The 19,248-nt window shown below is 39.4% G+C and overlaps 1 protein-coding gene across 1 annotated transcript; it reads right to left on the reverse strand.

Annotated features, from left to right (window-relative positions):
- Positions 1-3: 3 nt before the first annotated feature.
- Positions 4-13,515, reverse strand: LOC109114046 (uncharacterized). Its single transcript, XM_019196076.2, has 7 exons — positions 13,432-13,515; positions 11,933-12,441; positions 10,381-10,869; positions 10,141-10,290; positions 1,442-1,489; positions 925-1,352; positions 4-603 (listed from the first exon to the last, which is right to left on the reverse strand). The coding sequence occupies exons 2-7, from the start codon at positions 12,429-12,431 to the stop codon at positions 4-6; spliced, it is 2,214 nt and encodes a 737-aa protein (XP_019051621.2). The 5' UTR covers positions 12,432-12,441; positions 13,432-13,515.
- Positions 13,516-19,248: the final 5,733 nt, after the last annotated feature.

Below are 19,248 nucleotides of genomic sequence, written 5' to 3' on the forward strand. Positions count from 1 at the left end.
CTATCACCTTCCTGGACCAAAGATTCCAGATCCGTATGTGGAGACTACCATGTCAACAAGAAGGGGAAACTGTAGTAACACAAACAAGGCAACTGGGACACTACCAAGCAAAGTTATCGGAATAGCTGTCCACTGAGCTCGATGATGAAGAACAATGAAAAGTGTTGCACCAAAGGCTATCATCATAGTTGCTACTGAGAAGAACAGGGTGGCAAGACCGATTATCAATCTCTTGGGCAATGATACTAGGAAATCTTCTTCTGCATACCGTGATGTGAGGATTCCTAAAAACATCAACATTGAGGCAGAAGAAGAAAAGAGCGAGAATGCATCTGAAATAATAAAAATCATGAAAGCTTTTCTGTGTAAGAAGATAGGAATGCCTGTATCACTATTATTTCCTCCTGGCACAGTAAACGCAGCTGTAAACATAATTGTTGCAATCAGAGCTGCCACGACCGTACATGATGATGCTGTGCCCTTCATCCATGTCTCCCCTTCCTTGACCAAGTCCTTGTGCTGTTCGGTAAACAAGGTTGGAGGTATTTGGCCATTTTTGTTTATCCTTTCTGCGAATACAGGTGGTACGAACTTCCCCACCTCCTATGATTTGACAAATTAATTTGGAGATTTTTAGAGGTCGATACCATGAGTTGATGAATTCACTTGTGTTGGGACATGGGTTTTAGTACAATGCTAAAACTGATAACCTTGGCCTTTGATGTACAGTTGTGGCTTTATCTAATTCAATTCAAGGTGAGACCACATCAATATATCAAACGCCTTGGTTTCATTGTTTTAGCACAACGCTAACACCTGTACATTGCAAAAGTGGTTTGTGATCTGGTAACATATTTATTAACTATTATCATGCAACAACTAAAATGAAATTGTTCTTCATCTATGATTAATGAAGAAGCTCACCTTATACCATTGAAGCTCTCGTTGCATCTGTAAAGCTGCGCCAGATACTCTACTAAGCTGTGAGTAAGGTGATAACATTGCAGCTAAATGTAGTAAGGAGTTATCTTGATTATCAAATGGGGTGATGTGGCTCTGCTTTGGACCCATCCCATATATGAGGTTGAAGACTTTATGTTGTCGATGTACAATTGCGATTGCAACTATGTTTCGACCATTTTCATCTGCAGTATATATTGCATTGGGAATGGATCTAATAATTTCATCCACAATCTCAACAATCCCAAATTTGGCAGCGTTAACAACTGCGAAGTACACTTTTGCCTCCAGAAGATGCGCTTCATCCAATTTCTCAATTTCAGAACAAATGACTTTTAGTATTTCAATCACTTGAATATGTACCGGCTCTTTTTGGTGCATATGATGAATTCCTAGGTAGTTGATAAAATAATCAGAAAAATAAAAGATCATCACTTATCCAAACATCAAATGATCCGAGAGATTGAACTGTTTTGCATACCTAATGGTTTACTGGCACTCCATGCTATTCGATGTAACAACCAAAAAACTGTAACAAAAATTATTACAGCTTTCACTTATGATAAAATGTTGAAAGCAGATATACTATTAGTAGGAATAAATTTTATTCAAGAGAGTCTCTTGATTTAGGATACAGAAATAGTAGGCTCTTTATATGGACTAAATTAAGTATTGGTATTGAGTATTGTATGGGACAACTTTGATAAGTATACACTTTAGAAACACATGAATATAAATGAATGATATAGAATGCTTAGATATGCTAAGAAAATGTACACTTTATTTCAGGGTATAAACATATGTGAAATACACACTTTAATTGATTATATAAAGAGAAACATTACAATCAACAATATTGGAACTCTAAAACATATGCATGTCATACAATAATTATCACTCTATTTCAATTTTTATTAAATTTTTGAAAAAAAATTATTGATTCAGTATTTTTATATAAAAAAGAACATTTTTCTTTTTTTTTTTCCATATAATTGTAAAATGAAACATATAGATCATATACTTGTTTTATAATTATATTTCTATTTTAGTTTATGATTTTTAATTTTATTCAAGTAAAAAAAAAAATCAAAAGTAAACCATCCCAAATTTGGTAGCTATAAGTATTGCGGAGGACATTCCTGACTCTTTATTAAGATGCACGTCATCCAATTTCCGAATTTCAAAACAAATGACTTTTAATATTTCAATCACTTGAATAAGTATCAATTTCTTTTAGTGCATTTTCTGACTTTCTAAGCGAATCATAAAATAATCAGAAAAGAAAAAAAAATCCTTACATATCCAAAGGTCAAATGATCCATGCATTAGGACTTTTAATTTTTTGCATAACTAATGGTTTAAGGGCACTTGATGCAATTAGATGTAAAACCAAAGAACTGCAATATAAACTATATAACAATTTTCACTTATGACGAAAAGTTGAAAGTATATATATAGTAGGAAAAGTTTATTCAAGAGTGTCACTTGATCTAAGATACAAAAGTAGTAATGTCTTTGCAAGGATCAAAGTATTGGTATTGAGTGTCATATCAAGCAATTCAGATATGAGTATGCTTTCGAAATGCATAGATATGGACTAAAGATGTAGAAATGCTTGGATATGCTAGGAAAATGCATACAAAACACATAAATATATTAATAATACCTAAATCTACAGTGGAATTATCTAGAATAAAGTACAAACAATTCTAGGGCTCTAAAACATGTCCACATTATATGATAATTATCACTCTCCCTTAATTTTCACAAAATTTTTGGGAAATTTTATTTATCTAATATTTTTATATAATAATAACTCTAATTTTCAATAGGAACTGATACATGAATGATGGCCAACTTCCAAGAGCTGCTTACTAAAAGCTGGGCCTTAAATAAACTTTCCATACAATCTCAGAAAGATGTAGTAGAGGCTGAGTTTGGTAGGAGTACAAATGCAAATATGTAGAGTGCAAAACCTTATATTTTGTATTATTTTGTATGTATTTATACTGTACATATTTACATTTGTACTCTTTCCAAGACCCAAAAGACAGCCCAAATCTCTTGAAAGCAAAATCAATGAGAACACGAAATCCAACTGCACATCAGAAATATTTTCCCCCCATTTATCATGGTTTCATGGGAGATGTTCTTAATGTGCCATTAGATGTTTAAGCTTGTAGAATTTTTGCAGGATTTTTCTTTGAAGAGATCCTAATGCAAAGACTAACAAACCATGCATCTTTTATCATTCAATTCTTCCATTCAAAATTCCTTATAAAGTTTTCCTCAACTTTCTGTTTCTTTCTTATTTTCAATCAAACCAAACACATCCTAGGCCTTTTATCATTCTTCCACTTAAAAAATTCATCAGGGAAATCATCGAGTAGAGAAGACAGGACTGGCAGAGTCCTTAGTTCCTTGGGTTTGGGTTCAGGTTCTAATGGTTTTGCCACCGGTCATTTTGTTTAAAAGCGAGGGAAAGATAGGAAAACCCGTACAAGATTTATAAGATTTCCCTACCTTTCCCTTTCTTTCCCGTCCTTTCCCTTCATTTCCTTACTTTTTCCTACAAATCAAACATAGTCTTAAAGCTTGGATTTTCTTCCTCCCAGCGCGTGCCTCAGACTAACCTCACAACATATTTCAGCCATGCACCTAGAACATTTCCAGAGTTCTAAATTTTTATTCATGGGAAGATGTTCCCAAAGCACAGCGGAAAAATGCTGAGGTCGGTGTGAGGCACACTCTGAGGAGCAGATCCGAACTCCCACTTTTATAGCCCGTCAAGATGTCACTTCTTTTAATTCAAGGTGGGGCCGTGTAAATATACTAAGTATTTGATATTTTTCTCTGTTTTAGTGCAGTTGCAAAAGTGGTTTGCGTAGAGATTTCGTGGTGTCTGCTGGGCCCAATCTCCAAGCCCAAAACATTTGTTCTAGTTTCTTCAAATGAGAACTTCTCAAGACTGCAGTCGGACCCAGGAAAGCTCGGGCTCATATTTGAAAAGTTGGGCCAGAAACTTAAGATTTTCGGTGCCCATTTGGGTAGGCTCTCACAGAACAGCAAAGATGGTGAGATCCTTGGTGGCATTTGTGCGAGGGCCTTGATGGTTGGGCTCGAAAGCGGGGAGGAGAGAGAAACTGAGAAAGTACTTCACTTGCATGTTGCATCTAGTGACTGGTAGTGGCCATTTGAGGTCCCAAAGAAAAGATGGGTAAAAGCAGTGTTTTCAAAACCAGACCGGACCGGGTGGTTAGACTTGAAAAACAGGAATTTGTCATCTGATCGGTTCCATTTTACCCTAAAATTGCTTTTTAACCAAAACTATTGATTTGGTTAGTGAACTGTTGACCCAGACGATTGAATCATTAACCTGAACAACGCATTTTGACCATTTTCTATTTTTATATTTTTAAAATTTTTTTATCTTTTTTGTCAGAGAGGACAATCCGTTTGGACCAGACAGTCAGACCATTCGACCAAGGAATCAGATCCAAAACAGTTCCCTGTCTAGTCTGATTTAAAAAACGTTGCATAAAAGTAACCGTTTCAGATCAAGAGTGTATACATTTAGGGTAGGGTGAATGACCAATCAGTTCAGATGAATAAGACATTAGTTCTTTTCTTTTCTTTTCTTTTCTTTTTAGGTGGAGGAGTGTGCCAGGGAAATCTTTCAAGTAACGAGGATAGAGAATATAATGACTCTTTACACAGAGATGATATCAACTTTTACTTTGAGGCTGGGAAAAGTGGTAGATTTGTGAGTGGATAGCCTGAATTAAAGCAGGTCCTGGAGGCTTGAAGAGTAGTAGAGGAAGGGGAAGAGGGGACGGGGGTTGGGTCCCGGTAGTATTGGGGATTCTATTTTAGAGTTTCAGATGAGATCGGCGTGGGCGATTGGTTTGAGCCATATTTGCATCTTTGGAGTTGTGGCTGGTCTGTTTGTTGTTGGTTTTTCTCTATGTTTTGTTTGAAGGAAAATGTATGGAAACTTATACGAGGGTTATAAAGGTTTTCCTACCTTTCCTACTTTTACCTTCAAATCAAACACAGCCTTGGGGAAGTATGGACATTTTTTTATAGAGGGTTTGCTTTTATTCTTTTGCGTGTTGTATGTATTGGAATTCGTCATGGACTAGGAAATTCTGGATAAGCATGGATAAGCATGTATCTAGGCACAAATTCTGGTAGTTTCCTAGGCGTCTTTAGCTAGTTATGATTAGTAGGTAGGTTACTACTACAAGTGAGTCTCCTGCTCCTAAATTTCAGGTGTCGATTGTATGTGTATATATATGGTTGTGCCTTGCATAATGACACAAGATTCTCCACAAAGATTATTTTTTTCATGGTATTAGAGCCATAACTAAGTTGCTGAGAACAACACCGCATTCGCTTGGCGCCGGCAGAGTCCAGACCTTGCACTCCAGTTTTTCCAGATCGGCACTGTAGTTCGTTCCCTCCATTCGAACCCAACCCAGAGAGCGGCGGCGAAACTACTGTTTCTCTTCTCTCCCTGTTCGAGCGGAACCAGCGGCGGCGAGAACTGTTCCTCCTCTTCTCTCCCATTGGCAACTACGACACCGGGGATGTTGCGGAAAGCCTTCACAATCTTGGAACCCTCAGTGCCATAAACAATGAGAGGACCCTTGCGAGAAATGTATCGACGGTTCCTCATCTTACCCATTCCTGGTCGGATCGCATGGCTATCCACATCGGGATAAGCACCGACCTGCTTGAGGATCTTGATCGTGGAAGATGTCTTCTCAATGCCCGCGGGTCATCAGTTTCAGATCCACTGCTGCTCTGGTTTTCAAGATGATGAACAGTGTTGTGATTTCTGGGAAGAACACAAAGAAGATGAGAGACGCTGCTCCATCGTGCGTTCCTTTTTTTGTCACCATTGCCTCCGGTTTCGGGTTCAAAAGAAGATGCTAATGAACAGTTGATTGGCTGCTGTTGCTATTGCCTCTGTTGATGTCTGAAATCGATCGACGGAACAAGAGAACTGGGACCCCTTGTCCCCAAACGGTATCGAAACTCGGGAATCGAAAATTGATACGAAGGACCGATGCTTCATCGAATTCGATGAGAACAAGAGAGAAAGCTTGTCATTGCAACTCCTCTTCCCGCCGCAGAGTCGAAATTAGAAGGAAGAAAAACCTCTGACACCTCTGTTGGTTGCCGCTGGACGGCACGACTAGTACTCCATGACTCAGCAGAGGTCTGATGGGCGGCGCGCTTGCTGACGGTTGTCTTTCCTTTTTTTTTTGATACATTGATGTGAACGAAGTTGACAATGTCTGGACGGATTGACGCTTTCATGACGTCAGGGAGGGAAATGGTGATGGCCATTTGCAGTAGGAATGGTGAGAGTTCGAGTAAGTATGTTCGACCTTCTGGGGGACGTGACCGAAGTTCAGCAAAAACTCATGCTGCTCAGTCATCGGCAGGGCGTGAGGTGGCTACTAATGCAGTCGTAACTAACGGAGATAGGACCAGACTAAACGGGCTTAATGACGAGCAGTGGCAGATTCTCGTAAACATGCTTGATACTTACAAAACCAGGACTAATGAAAAACTCTCTAGTAAGAAAAATTCTACTGATTGGATAATTGATTCCGGGGCGTCGCACCATATGACTAGAGAAATTGACTTATTGATGGATGCACGGAATATTACACCGTGTCCGGTGGGACTTCCCAATGGGAAGCAAACCACTGCAGTGAAGGAAGGGACTTTACATTTGGGTGAAAATATTTATCTACATCATGTGCTTTTTGTACCAAGAATGAACTGCACCCTTATTTCCGTAGCAAAATTGTTACGAGAGATAAATTGTACTGTCACTTTTACTGACAAGCTATGTGTGATACAGGACCAAACCTCGAGGAGTCTGATTGGAGTGGGTGAGCAGTGTGATGGGGTCTATCATTTTAGAGGAGCAGCACCGGTTCAGGCGAATAGAACAAGAGGTATGGATGAATAGGAGTTATGGCATCGTAGATTAGGGCATCCGTCTAAACAGATATTATCTTTTCTTCCTAAAGCAGATAAATTAAATAGTAGAACTGAAGGAGATAAGCCATGTGATGTTTGTTACAGAGCAAAACAAACACGGGAAATTTTTCCTAAAAGTAAACATAAAGTTGATGATTGTTTCTCTCTAATTCATTGTGATACATGGGGCACCTATAAAGTACCTGCCTCTTGTGGTGCAGTTTACTTTCTAACCATTGTTGATGATTTTTCTCGTGTTGTGTGGGTTTACTTGTTACTGGACAAAAGTGAAGTAACACATATTATTGAGAAATTTTGTGCCATGGCAGAACGTTAGTTTGGCAAGCAAGTCAGGATTGTTCGAAGTGATAATGAAACAGAATTTAAAAGCTTGAAATCATACTTTGAGACTCATGGCATTCTGCATCAAACTTCGTGCGTTGGGACACCGCAACAAAATGGTCGGGTAGAGAGAAAACACAGACATACCTTGAATGTTGCGAGAGCATTGAGATTTCAAGCAGGCTTGCCCATTGGTTTTTGGGGGGAGTGTGCCTTAACCGCCGGATACTTGATAAACAACACACCTTCTTCTGTACTTGGCGGGAAGACTCTGTATGAGATATTGTTCGGGACGCCACCTCAATACAAGCACATGAGAGTATTTGGCTGTCTCTGCTATGCTCATTGGAGTCCTCGAGACAAGGATAAGTTTGGAGAAAGGAGTAGGAAGTGTGTTTTTGTGGGTTATCCCTACGGAAAGAAATGTTGGCGCATATATGATGTTGAAAGAGGTTAATATTTTGTACCTGTGATGTAGTCTTCCATGAAAATATATTTCCATATGTCACTGGTTCAGAAGCCACTCTGGGAGACAAACTTGGCCCGGCCATTGCACCAGTTGATGCCGTAGTCAATGATGATGTTGTACACAGCCACAGAGGGAATAAAGACAGGGGGAGTGATGCAGCCGACATCTGTGATAGGGGGAGCCTTGAGAATAATGATGATGGAAGAGAGGAGGAACACGGAGAAGAAGAGAATGTGCAGGAAGTGGGAATTAATGGTAGTGAGGACAGAATTAATGTGGATCCAACACCACAAACGACACCAGAAGAGCAACTTGATAGGGGACATCGGCATCGCACGCCGTTTGTTTTGTTGAAGCCCTACGTGACCTACACTTCTCGATATTTGAAAAACCCCATTCACACTCAAGCCAACTCTGAATCAGAGTCCTCAGGTACGACTCCCTATCCCATAGCGAATTAAGTGACATGTACTAACTTCTCTGCTAGACATCAAGCTTTCTTAGCTGCAGTCACTGCAGGAGCCGAGCCCACCAGCTTTTCGGAGGCAATGAAAAGTGAGAAATGAAGGGAAGCTATGAGGAAGGAAATTCAGGCTCTGGAGGATAATGGTACTTGGACATTGGAAACTCTACCTCCCGGGAAAAAGGCAATAGGGAGTAAATGGGTTTATAAGATCAAATATAATTCAGATGGGATGGTTGAACGACATAAGGCTCGGCTAGTTATTCTCGGGAATAGACAGGTTGAGGGGTAAGATTATAATGAGAATTTCGCTTTTGTGGCCAAAATGACGACAGTCCGCACTTTCTTAGCCGTGGCAACCGCTAAGAACTAGGAGTTGCATCAGATGGATGTACATAATGCATTCTTACATGGGGATTTGGATGAGGAGGTATACATGCAGTTGCCGCCAGGTTTTGCATCTAAGGATCGAACAAAAGTGTGCAAACTGAAGAAATCTCTCTATGGATTACGTCAGGCTCCCAGATGCTGGTTCTCGAAATTAACAGCGGCCTTGATATAGTTCGGGTTTGTTCAATCGTATCTTGACTACTCTTTGTTCACTTATTTCAAACACAATGTTCGTCTGCACGTGCTGATATATGTTGATGATTTGATTGTTGGGGGAAATGATACTATAGCCATTATGAAATTCAAAGAGTATCTCAGTCGATGCTTCCATATGAAAGATCTAGGTCCACTCAAATATTTCCTAGGTATTGAAGTAGCTCGTGGTCCTGATGGAATATATTTATCTCAATGGAAGTATGCCCTGCACATTATCTCGGAATGTAGACTATTGGGAGCCAAACCAGCGTCAGTGCCCATTGAACAAAATCATCATCTTGCGCTGGCCAAGGGTGCTCTAATGCACAATCCGAATCAGTATCAAAGACTAGTAGGGAGGTTGATATACTTAACCATCACACAACTTGAGCTGTGCTATTGTGTTCATATTCTAGCCCAATTCATGCAAAGCCCGCGACAAGAATATTGGGAGGCAGCTCTGCGTGTAGTGTGATATATGAAAGGATATCTTGGACAAGGTATAGTATTGTGTTCCGATAGCGATCTGCGCTTGTATGCTTATTGTGACTCTGATTGGGCAAGCTGTCCGTTGTCACGACGATCGTTGACCGGCTATTTCGTTTTGCTGGGGTAGTCACCAGTTTCCTGGAAAACGAAAAAACAACACACTGTGTCGCGCTCCTCGGCAGAAGCAGGATATCGTTCGATGGCTGCGACATGTTGTGAATTGAAGTGGATGAAGAAACTCCTATTGTCCTTGGGAGTGGCACATGACAAACCTGTGCGCTTATATTGTGATAACCAGACAGCCCTGTATATAGCCGCGAATCCAGTGTTTTATGAGAGGACAAAGCATATTGAAGTCGACTGTCATTTTATTCGCGATGAGCTGCGGCATGGGAACATTGGTACTTGGCATGTTCGAACCACAGAGCAGTTGGCTGACATCTTGACGAAGGCTCTTGGAAAAGAGAAATTCACCTATTTCCTTGGCAAATTGGGCATTCGGAATCTTCTTGCGCCAATTTGAGGGGGAGTGTTGGAATTCGTCATAGACTAGGAAATTCTGGATAAACATGGATAAGCATATATCTAGGCACAAATTCCGGTAGTTCCCTAGGCGTCTTTAGCTAATTATGATTAGTAGGTAGGTTACTACTACAAGTGAGTCTCCTGCTCCTAAATTTCAGGCGTCGATTATATGTGTATATATATAGTTGTGGCTTGCATAATGACACAAGATTCTCCACAAAGATTATTTTTTTTCAGTATGGCTGACCTTCTTTAAGAGAACCATTGTTGCACTCAAATAAAAGAAAAAATGGAGGCAGCTACGTACATGAGTAGACCCATTGTCTCCAAATACCATGCCGACTTCCACTTGGAAATGCTGAAGGCCTTCGAGACAGTGCAGTCAATACTGTATCACCAAGATTATTTTGAGTAATAGCTAACCGTGGGTAGCGTCGGAGTAGATTCAGAGCAACATCTTAAGAATAAAACAAACAAGAATGGTATTATTAACGAATTATATTGTGATAAATTGCTTTTGCTACAAAGTAGTATATGATGATCTTACCGTAGATCTCGGCACGAATTGCTTCAGTAAGAAGTATAGCTCCATTATTATTACTTATCTGAGGATTAAATTCAACGTCTGGGGTGACCGAGTAAAGGAAGCGCACCGTATCCTTGCGGCCATAGATAGCAGCCATAACAACTGGGATGCAATCAAAATTATTTCGTAAGCATACCAAACGTCTATTGGCATTCACCATGGCCTCCACAATCTTTGTAATTCCACCCATGGCAGCACGGGAAAGGGCTGTGTTACCATAAATGTCCTTCAGTTCCATGTCTTCTGCCGACATCAACTGTAGCAGCTTCTCCACCATGACAACATTGCCATTCATAGACGCAACAAGCAGAGCTGTGGTCCCTGTTGCCGTGATCCTGGCTCTCACTGCATCCGGATGGTCATCAAGGAATCTTTTGGCACTCTCCCAGTCACCATCATCCACGGCCTTGTATAGGGGTAGATAGCTAACGTTGTCCTCCCGGAGATTATCTGTCGCAGTTTTAATCCATTAAGCAAACTTTTACTTATTTTGGGACATGGTTGAAATGGAAATCGGATCATTACCCTACATCAATCTTTGTATAATTACTCATAAATTTTCAGTAAAGAGATAAATATAATATTCATGGAGAGAATGAGTCTCGTTATGGTATTTTGCCCTTGGGTCCCACTGGAGATATTGGACAATGTCCCTTGTGATTCATCAAAACACATATATATATTAATTCCAATTGCTGAAGCTGATGGAACCAATGATAATACTGTAATAAATTCATGGGTTTCACTATAAAACATAAAGGTCCTATATATTTTATTACTAGCATGGACATGAAACATTATCATTGGTTTCACATGCGGCCTCTCACTCACATAGGCTCAAAACCCTGCCCAACCTTATCAGGCCCATAATCATCCCTATTTGAAAGAAAGCAAAATCCAATAGTAAACAATAAATTTAGCGAAAATTCCCAATTAGTACTGAGTGCTTTGGGTTCAATGCCACTTTAGTCTCTGAATTTTAAAACGTGACAATTCAATATCCAATTTTTCAAAATGTGTCATTCAGTATCTATGTCATTAACCAGCTGTTAAGTGACATTTGAAAAGACACAAATGTCCTTTGAATGATCTAATTTTCTTTATCAACAATCCATATGTTGATAAAAAAAGAGCACTCTCAAATCCTTGCTTCTTCTATTCAAGAAAGTTGGGGTTACGTCTTAGTTAGTGGGCATTTTGGTGACCCCAACTTTCTTGAACAAGAGAGGCAAAGATTTGGGACTGTTTATTTTTAGTCAACGTTCGGATGGTAGATAAAAAAAATTAGATGACACTTGAAAGGTATTTTTGTCTTTTTCAAATGGCACTTAACGACTGATTAGCATATTAGTTAATAACAGGTACTAAATTGGCACGTTTTGAAAATTTAAGTACTAAATTGTCTCATTTTAAAACCCAAGAACCAAAGTAACACTAGACCCAAAGTATAGGGTAGTATCTGAAATTTTCCCTAAAATTTAAAGGGGAAAGGAATCCTATAATAGAGATGTACCTTTCTGTGTTGGGTGCACAGGAGCCTGGTTGTGTGTTGCAGAAGTCAAATTCTGCATTTGGCATGAATGTAATAGCATTTGAATACTTGCCGACGGACACTGACCCATGGAGGCCGAATGAAATAAGTGAGGTGCATCTCCTTCGGGGCCGGGGCTGGCTTCTGTTTGTGGAAGTAATTTAATTTGTTCAGTTTGTGACTGGTGAATAGAGGCCAAATGGTCCCAAGCAGGTTTGGCAACATCAAATTGTTTGATATGAGAAAACATATCAGCTCCACATGTAATTTGGATAGCATGTAGAGCTTGTGCATTCTTCTTTCTCCACGTCTTATACTGGGGTTGAGTAGCTTGAGGGATAGGCTCCGTTCCATCAACAATTTCCCAAAGCTCTTCACCCAACAAGTAGTTTCTTAGCCAAACTACCCAATCTTCATAATTATCCTTTGTAAGGAATTCAGGGACGATTGCACTTGGTGCTATTATATTTGTGGATGACATCGATCCTTTTCTGTCATGTTATGTACGTACATGAAATAAATAATCGCCATGGCATGAGAAATCTTAACAAAAGAAAACACGACTAGGGCAATAAATGATTCAATCAAGAAAAAATGAATTTCTTATCAAAAGGTGATCGATCACATACTGGTTATTACAGTCATATTTATAGGCTACAAATTAATTAAACTCCTAATTATACTTAGAATCCAAATTTACAGAAACAATAAATTAACTTATTAAATAATAGTGAATATTTTTCAAATCTAGGAAAATGCCCAAAAAGATGCAAAAATCCTACGTACTAAAACAGATCTCTTGATTTTGAACTCAAGTATACTCAAATACCTCAAATTTCTAGGGCTTATTTAAATTAATAAACTTATAAACATAACGACTTCCTACCCGTCTTATATTGTGAGATGCACGGCTGCAGTGTACTATGCCAAGGGCGTGGGTAGAGAAAGTTAATAGGAAATTTGAATTCCTAACTTTCAGGATAATAATCAACCATCTTACAACCGAACCAACATAACGTTTTAATGTTCTCAGTCAGTAATATCACTACCACCGGATCAAGGCATAGCATTTTTCTCAAGGTTCAGTTTCATGAAAAATTTAATAGGAATTTCATAGGACTGCCCATGAACATATTACCATTGGTTCCAACTTTCAAAGCCCGCTGAACAGCCATTGCGTTCAGCTAATCCTTATTACTCTTTTGTTTGGTCTGTTTTCCTCGATTTTTCACTTTGTCATGTTCAGATCTAGTCATTTTTCATCAACTTTTCTTGTTGCTTCTACTCTATTGGTTTCCTCTCTAGGCATTACTGAATGAATGAAGTTTGCCTTAGATTGACTGATTTTGGGGTATATACTTGCTGATGAGGGACATGACGCATCATGTTCAACATGTTCAACGAGGGGGTGGGGGACAGATAACGGGTGTTCAGATGGTTAGTATATAGTTATATACTATAAAATGAGGAGAGAGGTGTACCTGCTAGAACAGATGACGAGGAGTCGAGAACCTTCAACAACGGCAAGAGAGATTGAAGCAGCACAGAAGGTATTTATTGGCTTCTTGAGGAGTATCAATTTCTTATTGCTTATAAGCAGTATTTCTTGTTTCTATAGGAAGATAAGTATCGGTTTCTTTCTTTTTTAAATGTGAAGAGAAGTATTGTTTCTTTAGAAAAAAGTAAAAGTTAATAAAAGAAAAGGACATATGGTATGCCAAATGCTTTGACATTGGATCCTTCTTTGAAATTGTGGGATTTTATTTTTAAAATTTAAAAACAAAGGGAAAAAAAGAACATTTTTGAAGAGCATTGGAAGGACAAGAGAGGAGGAGCTGAATTTAACACCTATTTTCGGTAAAGAAGTGAACTCCTACCAGTTTTTGAGGTTGAAACTTTGATTGAGCTAGTTTTAGAGAAACCACTAACGCTGTATTTGACATTCCTTATTTTAAGGATTTATGTCCCTCTCTCTCTCTGTTAGAAACTCGATGTTCATAGGCGCATTTATGATAGGCAGTGTATGTCCTTAGCTCCAATTAGCATGATGTACATTATGACATTTATTGTAAATGAATAAAGTACATATTTGATTCATGTTATTATGGTGTGTTTCTATGTAATACCCTTAAACTGAACACATATGAGACTTGTGTTAGTTTAGAATCTTCACAGCCGTTGGATAGATTTAGGGAGATTTATCCTATCAAGGCTGATACTGGTGTACTGCCAAGTTGGTCGGGGTGGCTTGTCTCAGCTGCCAGGATGAGACCTAAGATACATGTAGTGTGGGTTTTTTGAAACCTTGAACCGGACCAAAATTTCAGTATTGCCCTGGACCTTGAAGATAGATGGGTAAAATTGGAATGTTATACATCACCCCTAGACTCGATTATGATACTGCACTAGGTATCAGATTGGGTTGTCTTTGATATGCACTAATCAGTGAGATCTTTAGAAGGGGTCAAAACTTGGGTATGTTGAGACAGTCCAAGAATTCATCTGAGTGGGTGATCATAGTGACATGATCAGCTCCTTTGTCGGACAAAGTGAATGATCGGGGATGCACTTTCTCTTATGGAAACCTAAACTGCCAACAGTTGATTTCAACCGTTGAAATTTGTTTTTGCAAAATATATATATAGATATATATGTGTAAGACCATTGAGGATTATACCTGATGGGCTAATCTAGCATCTGCCCATAGTCCGTGGGCCTTCATAAGATGGCTAGACCCAATGACCATTTAGTGTAAATGTTGGGCCCATTAAGAGCTCATAGTGATGGACTCAGGGGTTCACTGTATTCAGTAGTGAATTTAGCCAGGCCTTGTAACAGAGGCTAGGTTGAACCCATGTGGCTGATGTGTAGATCAACGATAGGGTCCCACACCATACAAAGAGAGCCAACCTAACCAGCATTAAACTGGTAGTAAGCCTGAAAGCTTAATGGGCCTAAAATCCCATTTCGAACTGGGTTAATTAGATTAATTAAATAGGGGTGGATCTGGGATTTGGATCAGCAGATAAGATAAGGGATTATCCTTATCCACTTAAAGAGTCCAGATCCAAATAAAGATTTGGATCAAAGGAACTCCTAATTTGATTAGGAAGGCTGATCTTTATCTGTAGATAAGATAAGGGACTATCCTTATCACTTAAAGAGTCCAGATCCAAATAAAAGATTTGGATTAGGAAACTCCTAATGAGATTAGGAAAATTTCTCTTTAAGGCTATAAATAAGAGGGCAGTTTGAACCTCTAAAAAGACATTCACTAAATAACAAGAGAGAAGACAACATAGTTGGACTGCTCTTGCCTTCTACTCTTTTTTTCCCTGCTCTTGCCGCCCTACCCTATTCGATCTCCAGTTCTTGGATTGGATCAAGATTCGATCTTGATATTGTTTCTTGCCAGAAGAAACAATTTAGAAGTTGTGCTCACTGCCCCATTCGATTCTGGGTGAAGAATGACTAGTTCTTGGTGAAGAACTACTTGCTGATCCACCTCACCCTAAGCTGTGTCATCTTCAATGGAGGGAGGATTTGGTACTCTCTTTGGGCATGAACACCTATGTTGGGAGGAACATTCTTGCTTGGATTTCATATCAGGAATATCCCTCCCTCATTTTGGTTTCAGATTTGGTCCGGTTTGGTTACAAGAATGAACATTGAAGATGCAATTTTCTAAATTGGGAATAGGATTCTTGGATGGGAGTAAAGAAATTTTTGAAATTTCACCCAACCTTCCTATAGGGTTCGGCCATCTATATGATGGATCTCCCATCCCTTCAGTGGTATCAGAGCCGGGTTCAAGTCCTGAACCAAATTAGAACATATATGAATCTGCGCAAATGGGCAGAAGGCATTCTACGCGATTTGTGCAGTTATCGTTTTTTTTGGGAATTGGCTCCTAGATTTATGGGCAGATGATCTGGAAAATAAATCTTTATTATTCTATGATATTTATAAAATTATTCTATGAATGTTTCTTGAATTTTTGGGCTGCACATGTGATGGAGATCGAATCTTTTTGATGCCAAGAATGGCATACCCTGCGATTTCTTTTCTATTCAATTTGGTCTGTAAATATTTTTTTTAATTTTTAGACAAATTGTATAGGAATTCGATGTGGTGTAATAATAAAAAAATTAGGATTTTCTATTTTATTTCCATCTGGAGATCGCTGGAGCACACAACAGAGGAGAAGAAATTTTCGTAGAAACAAGTTCTGCGATTTGCGATTTTGCAATCTACAATTAACTGTTCTTTGCAGGTTTGCAGGATATCCAAGAAAATAACAATGCAGCCCTCTGATATTAGTATCTTGATAATTTGATTATCATGAATTAATTTATCTTCAGATCAGTATTCTTGAATTAAATCTTGAACTGGACACCAAAACTTGGGCCGATTTACACCAGATTTGGTCCAAACTGGTTGGACCGAGTTGTTGGTTCGATGATGTTGTTTTTTCTAACCCTAATTCTGTTAGACAGTTTTGTATGCCCTTAGCTTCAATCAGAATGATGTACTTTATGAGTTTATTGTAAATGAATAAGAGTGCATATTTGATTAATGTTCCCTTGGTGTGTTTTTGTGTAATACCCTTAAATTGGACACTTAATGAGACTCGTGTTAGTTTAGAATGTTCACAGCCAGTGGTTCGGTCTGGGGAGACCTATGCTGATAAGGCTGACACTGTGGTGCCACCAAGTCGGTTGGGGTGGCCTGTCTCAGCTGCTAGGGTGAGACCCTAGGCACATACAGTGTAGGATAAATTGAATCTTTGAACTGGACTAGATTTCCAGTATTGCCCTGGACCTTGGAGACTAATGGGCAAAACTGGAATGTTACACCTGACCCCTAGACTCGATTATGATATTGCATTGGGTGTTGGATTGGGCTGTCTTTGATGTACCAATCAGTGAGATCCTTAGCGGAGGTCAAAACCTGGGTATGTTGGGACAATCTAAGAATTCATCTGAGTGGGTGATCATAGTGACAGGATCAGCCCCTTTGTCGGACAAAGGTAATGATCGGGGATGCACTCTCACTGATGGAAACCAAGACTGCCGGCAGCCGATTTCAAACGTTGAGATTTGTTTTGCAAAATATATTTTATATGAGATATGAAAGTATATATATTATGTTTTCTAAAATGTTTGCAAAAGGTTTTAATTCCCGGGATCCATATAAGTAGAGAGTGCAACACTGTTCCTTGCAGCCGAGGGAGAGGTCCTCTCTTGTTGGGCAGTGTATGATCATTAAGGGCTAAGAGGTTATGTGTAAGACCATTGAGGGTAATACTTGATGGGCTAATCTTGCATCTGCCCACAGTCCCTGGGTGTTATAAGGTGGCTTGGCCCAGGGACCACTTAGGGTAAGTGTTGGGCCCATAGAGCCCATTTGATTGGTTTCAGGGGGTGTACTGTCCATAACAGTGTATTCGGCCAGGCCTTGTAACAAAGGCTGGGCCGAACCCATGTGGCTGATGTGTAGATCAATGCTTGGGTCCCACGCCATACAAAGCCCAACTGGGCAACAGTTAGGAAGGTTAAGTGAGCACATAAGCTTAATGGGCCTAAAGCCCATTTCGAACTGGGCTATTTAATTAGTTAATTATGGGGCGAATTCTGAGATGGATTAGCAAATAGGATAGGGTCTTGACCCTATCCACTCAGAGGGTCCAGATCTGAATGTGATTCAGATCTAGAAACCTCCTAATGAGATTAGGAGAAAGCTAATCTAATCTGCAGATAAGATAAGGGTTTATCCTTATCACCTAAAGAGAGGGCTGATCCAAATATGATTTGGATAAGCAGCTCCTAATTTGATTAGGAGCTGATCCTTTGGGTTTACAAAAGAAGGAAGGGGCGGCAGCCTTTAGAAGCATGAGATATTCACATCCTCTTTAGTGCTGACAAACCCAGAAGAAAGAATTAAGCGACCCTGCAGAATTATTTCTTGCCGCCCTGTTTGCCAGTTCGATCTCCAGTTGTGGGAGAAGTCATGATTCGATCTTGACATCAGTTCTTTAAGAAAGAATTGATAGGAAGCTGTGCTCACGTGCCATACTGCTGGTTCTTGCGAAGGATAGAATTCTTGGAGAAGAATACTGCTGATTCTGCTCCATCCTGCTCTGCGCCATCTTCAGTGGGAGCAGTCTTTGGATCCTTCCTTGGGAGTGAACACCTTCGTTGGGGGATACTATTTCTCCGTATCAGGTATAATCATCTCCTACTCCTTTTGGTTCAGATCTAGTTCAGTTTATGATTCAAGAATGATCTTTGAAAATATGATTTTCTAAATAGGGAATGCGATTCCCAGTTGAAGGGAGAGAAAATTTTTTGAAATTCGCCCCCTTTATTCTGCAAGATTTGGGCGTCCATACGATGAATCTCTCATCCCTTCAAATTCGATTTAGGCCAGAGAGTTGATGGCCCACTTCAATCTTTAATTCGCCCACTTCTATAAAAGGTAATTTTAATATGATAATGACTGAATCAGCCCTAAATGGCTACATGGGCCGAACTGCTTGTTGCAATACAACCCATGTTCCTAGATTATGTTATATGATAACATTATGGACTCTGTTGGGCTGATACTAATTTAATCTATTTAATTAATTAAGGTTTTTATAGATATTTTAATTGATTGGATCAATTTATTTCATGCATGTGATGTATGGATGTGTGATGTCCTACGTACATGGACCATAAGCACTTGGCCCATGATTATTTCGGTAGTGGCTCTTTCACACACCATGGCTGAATGCACATCATTTCTATGGTGTCCATAAGATCATTGGATGATCTCCCCATTTGGTGGGCCCCACATCAGCTTCATCCCTAAGAAGAACCGTGCGGAACCCTAGTCGTTCAGGGCCCATTTAAATTTAGCTTTGACAAAGTCAATGGGAGCCACTTTGGTTTGACTTAAATAAAACTAGGCATAATATTTCGTTCCCTCCACTAAAATATGAGTGCATATGATAGGGAGATTCAAATGATGAACTCTCTAAAGGCCTTCCATCATTAACATAGAGATGGGTCATTCAATAACGAGGAAATTCACCATAAAATTGGGCTATCCATTTGTTGTTGAATCTATTGGATTGTTTCATAAGATGATAGGGGCGTTATAGACCGATGTGGGAGGGGCTTATCCTAAAATGGAAGACTCTCTCACGGTACCTTTGGCATTCACAATATGACGGGTAAGCACTCACTGAACAGAAAGGTTTAACATAAAATGGCGATGAACCTTGTCTGACAGAGGCCAAAGGGAAAGCTCATGAG

Source organism: Nelumbo nucifera, chromosome 1 (assembly GCF_055504915.1).
Source record: "Nelumbo nucifera cultivar China Antique chromosome 1, China Antique-T2T, whole genome shotgun sequence".
In the NCBI taxonomy this organism is placed as follows: Eukaryota; Viridiplantae; Streptophyta; class Magnoliopsida; order Proteales; family Nelumbonaceae; genus Nelumbo; species Nelumbo nucifera.

What these genes read in the sequence shown, in the direction of transcription:
- LOC109114046 (XM_019196076.2), bottom strand. Translation starts at nt 12,431, where the DNA reads ATGTCATCCACAAATATAATAGCACCAAGTGCAATCGTCCCTGAATTC. An exon ending in TGTGCACCCAACACAGAAAG is followed by an intron (nt 10,870 to 11,932) that starts GTACATCTCTAT and finishes AAACTGCGACAG; the next exon opens with ATAATCTCCGGGAGGACAAC. An exon ending in AATTCGTGCCGAGATCTACG is followed by an intron (nt 10,291 to 10,380) that starts GTAAGATCATCA and finishes TTTATTCTTAAG; the next exon opens with ATGTTGCTCTGAATCTACTC.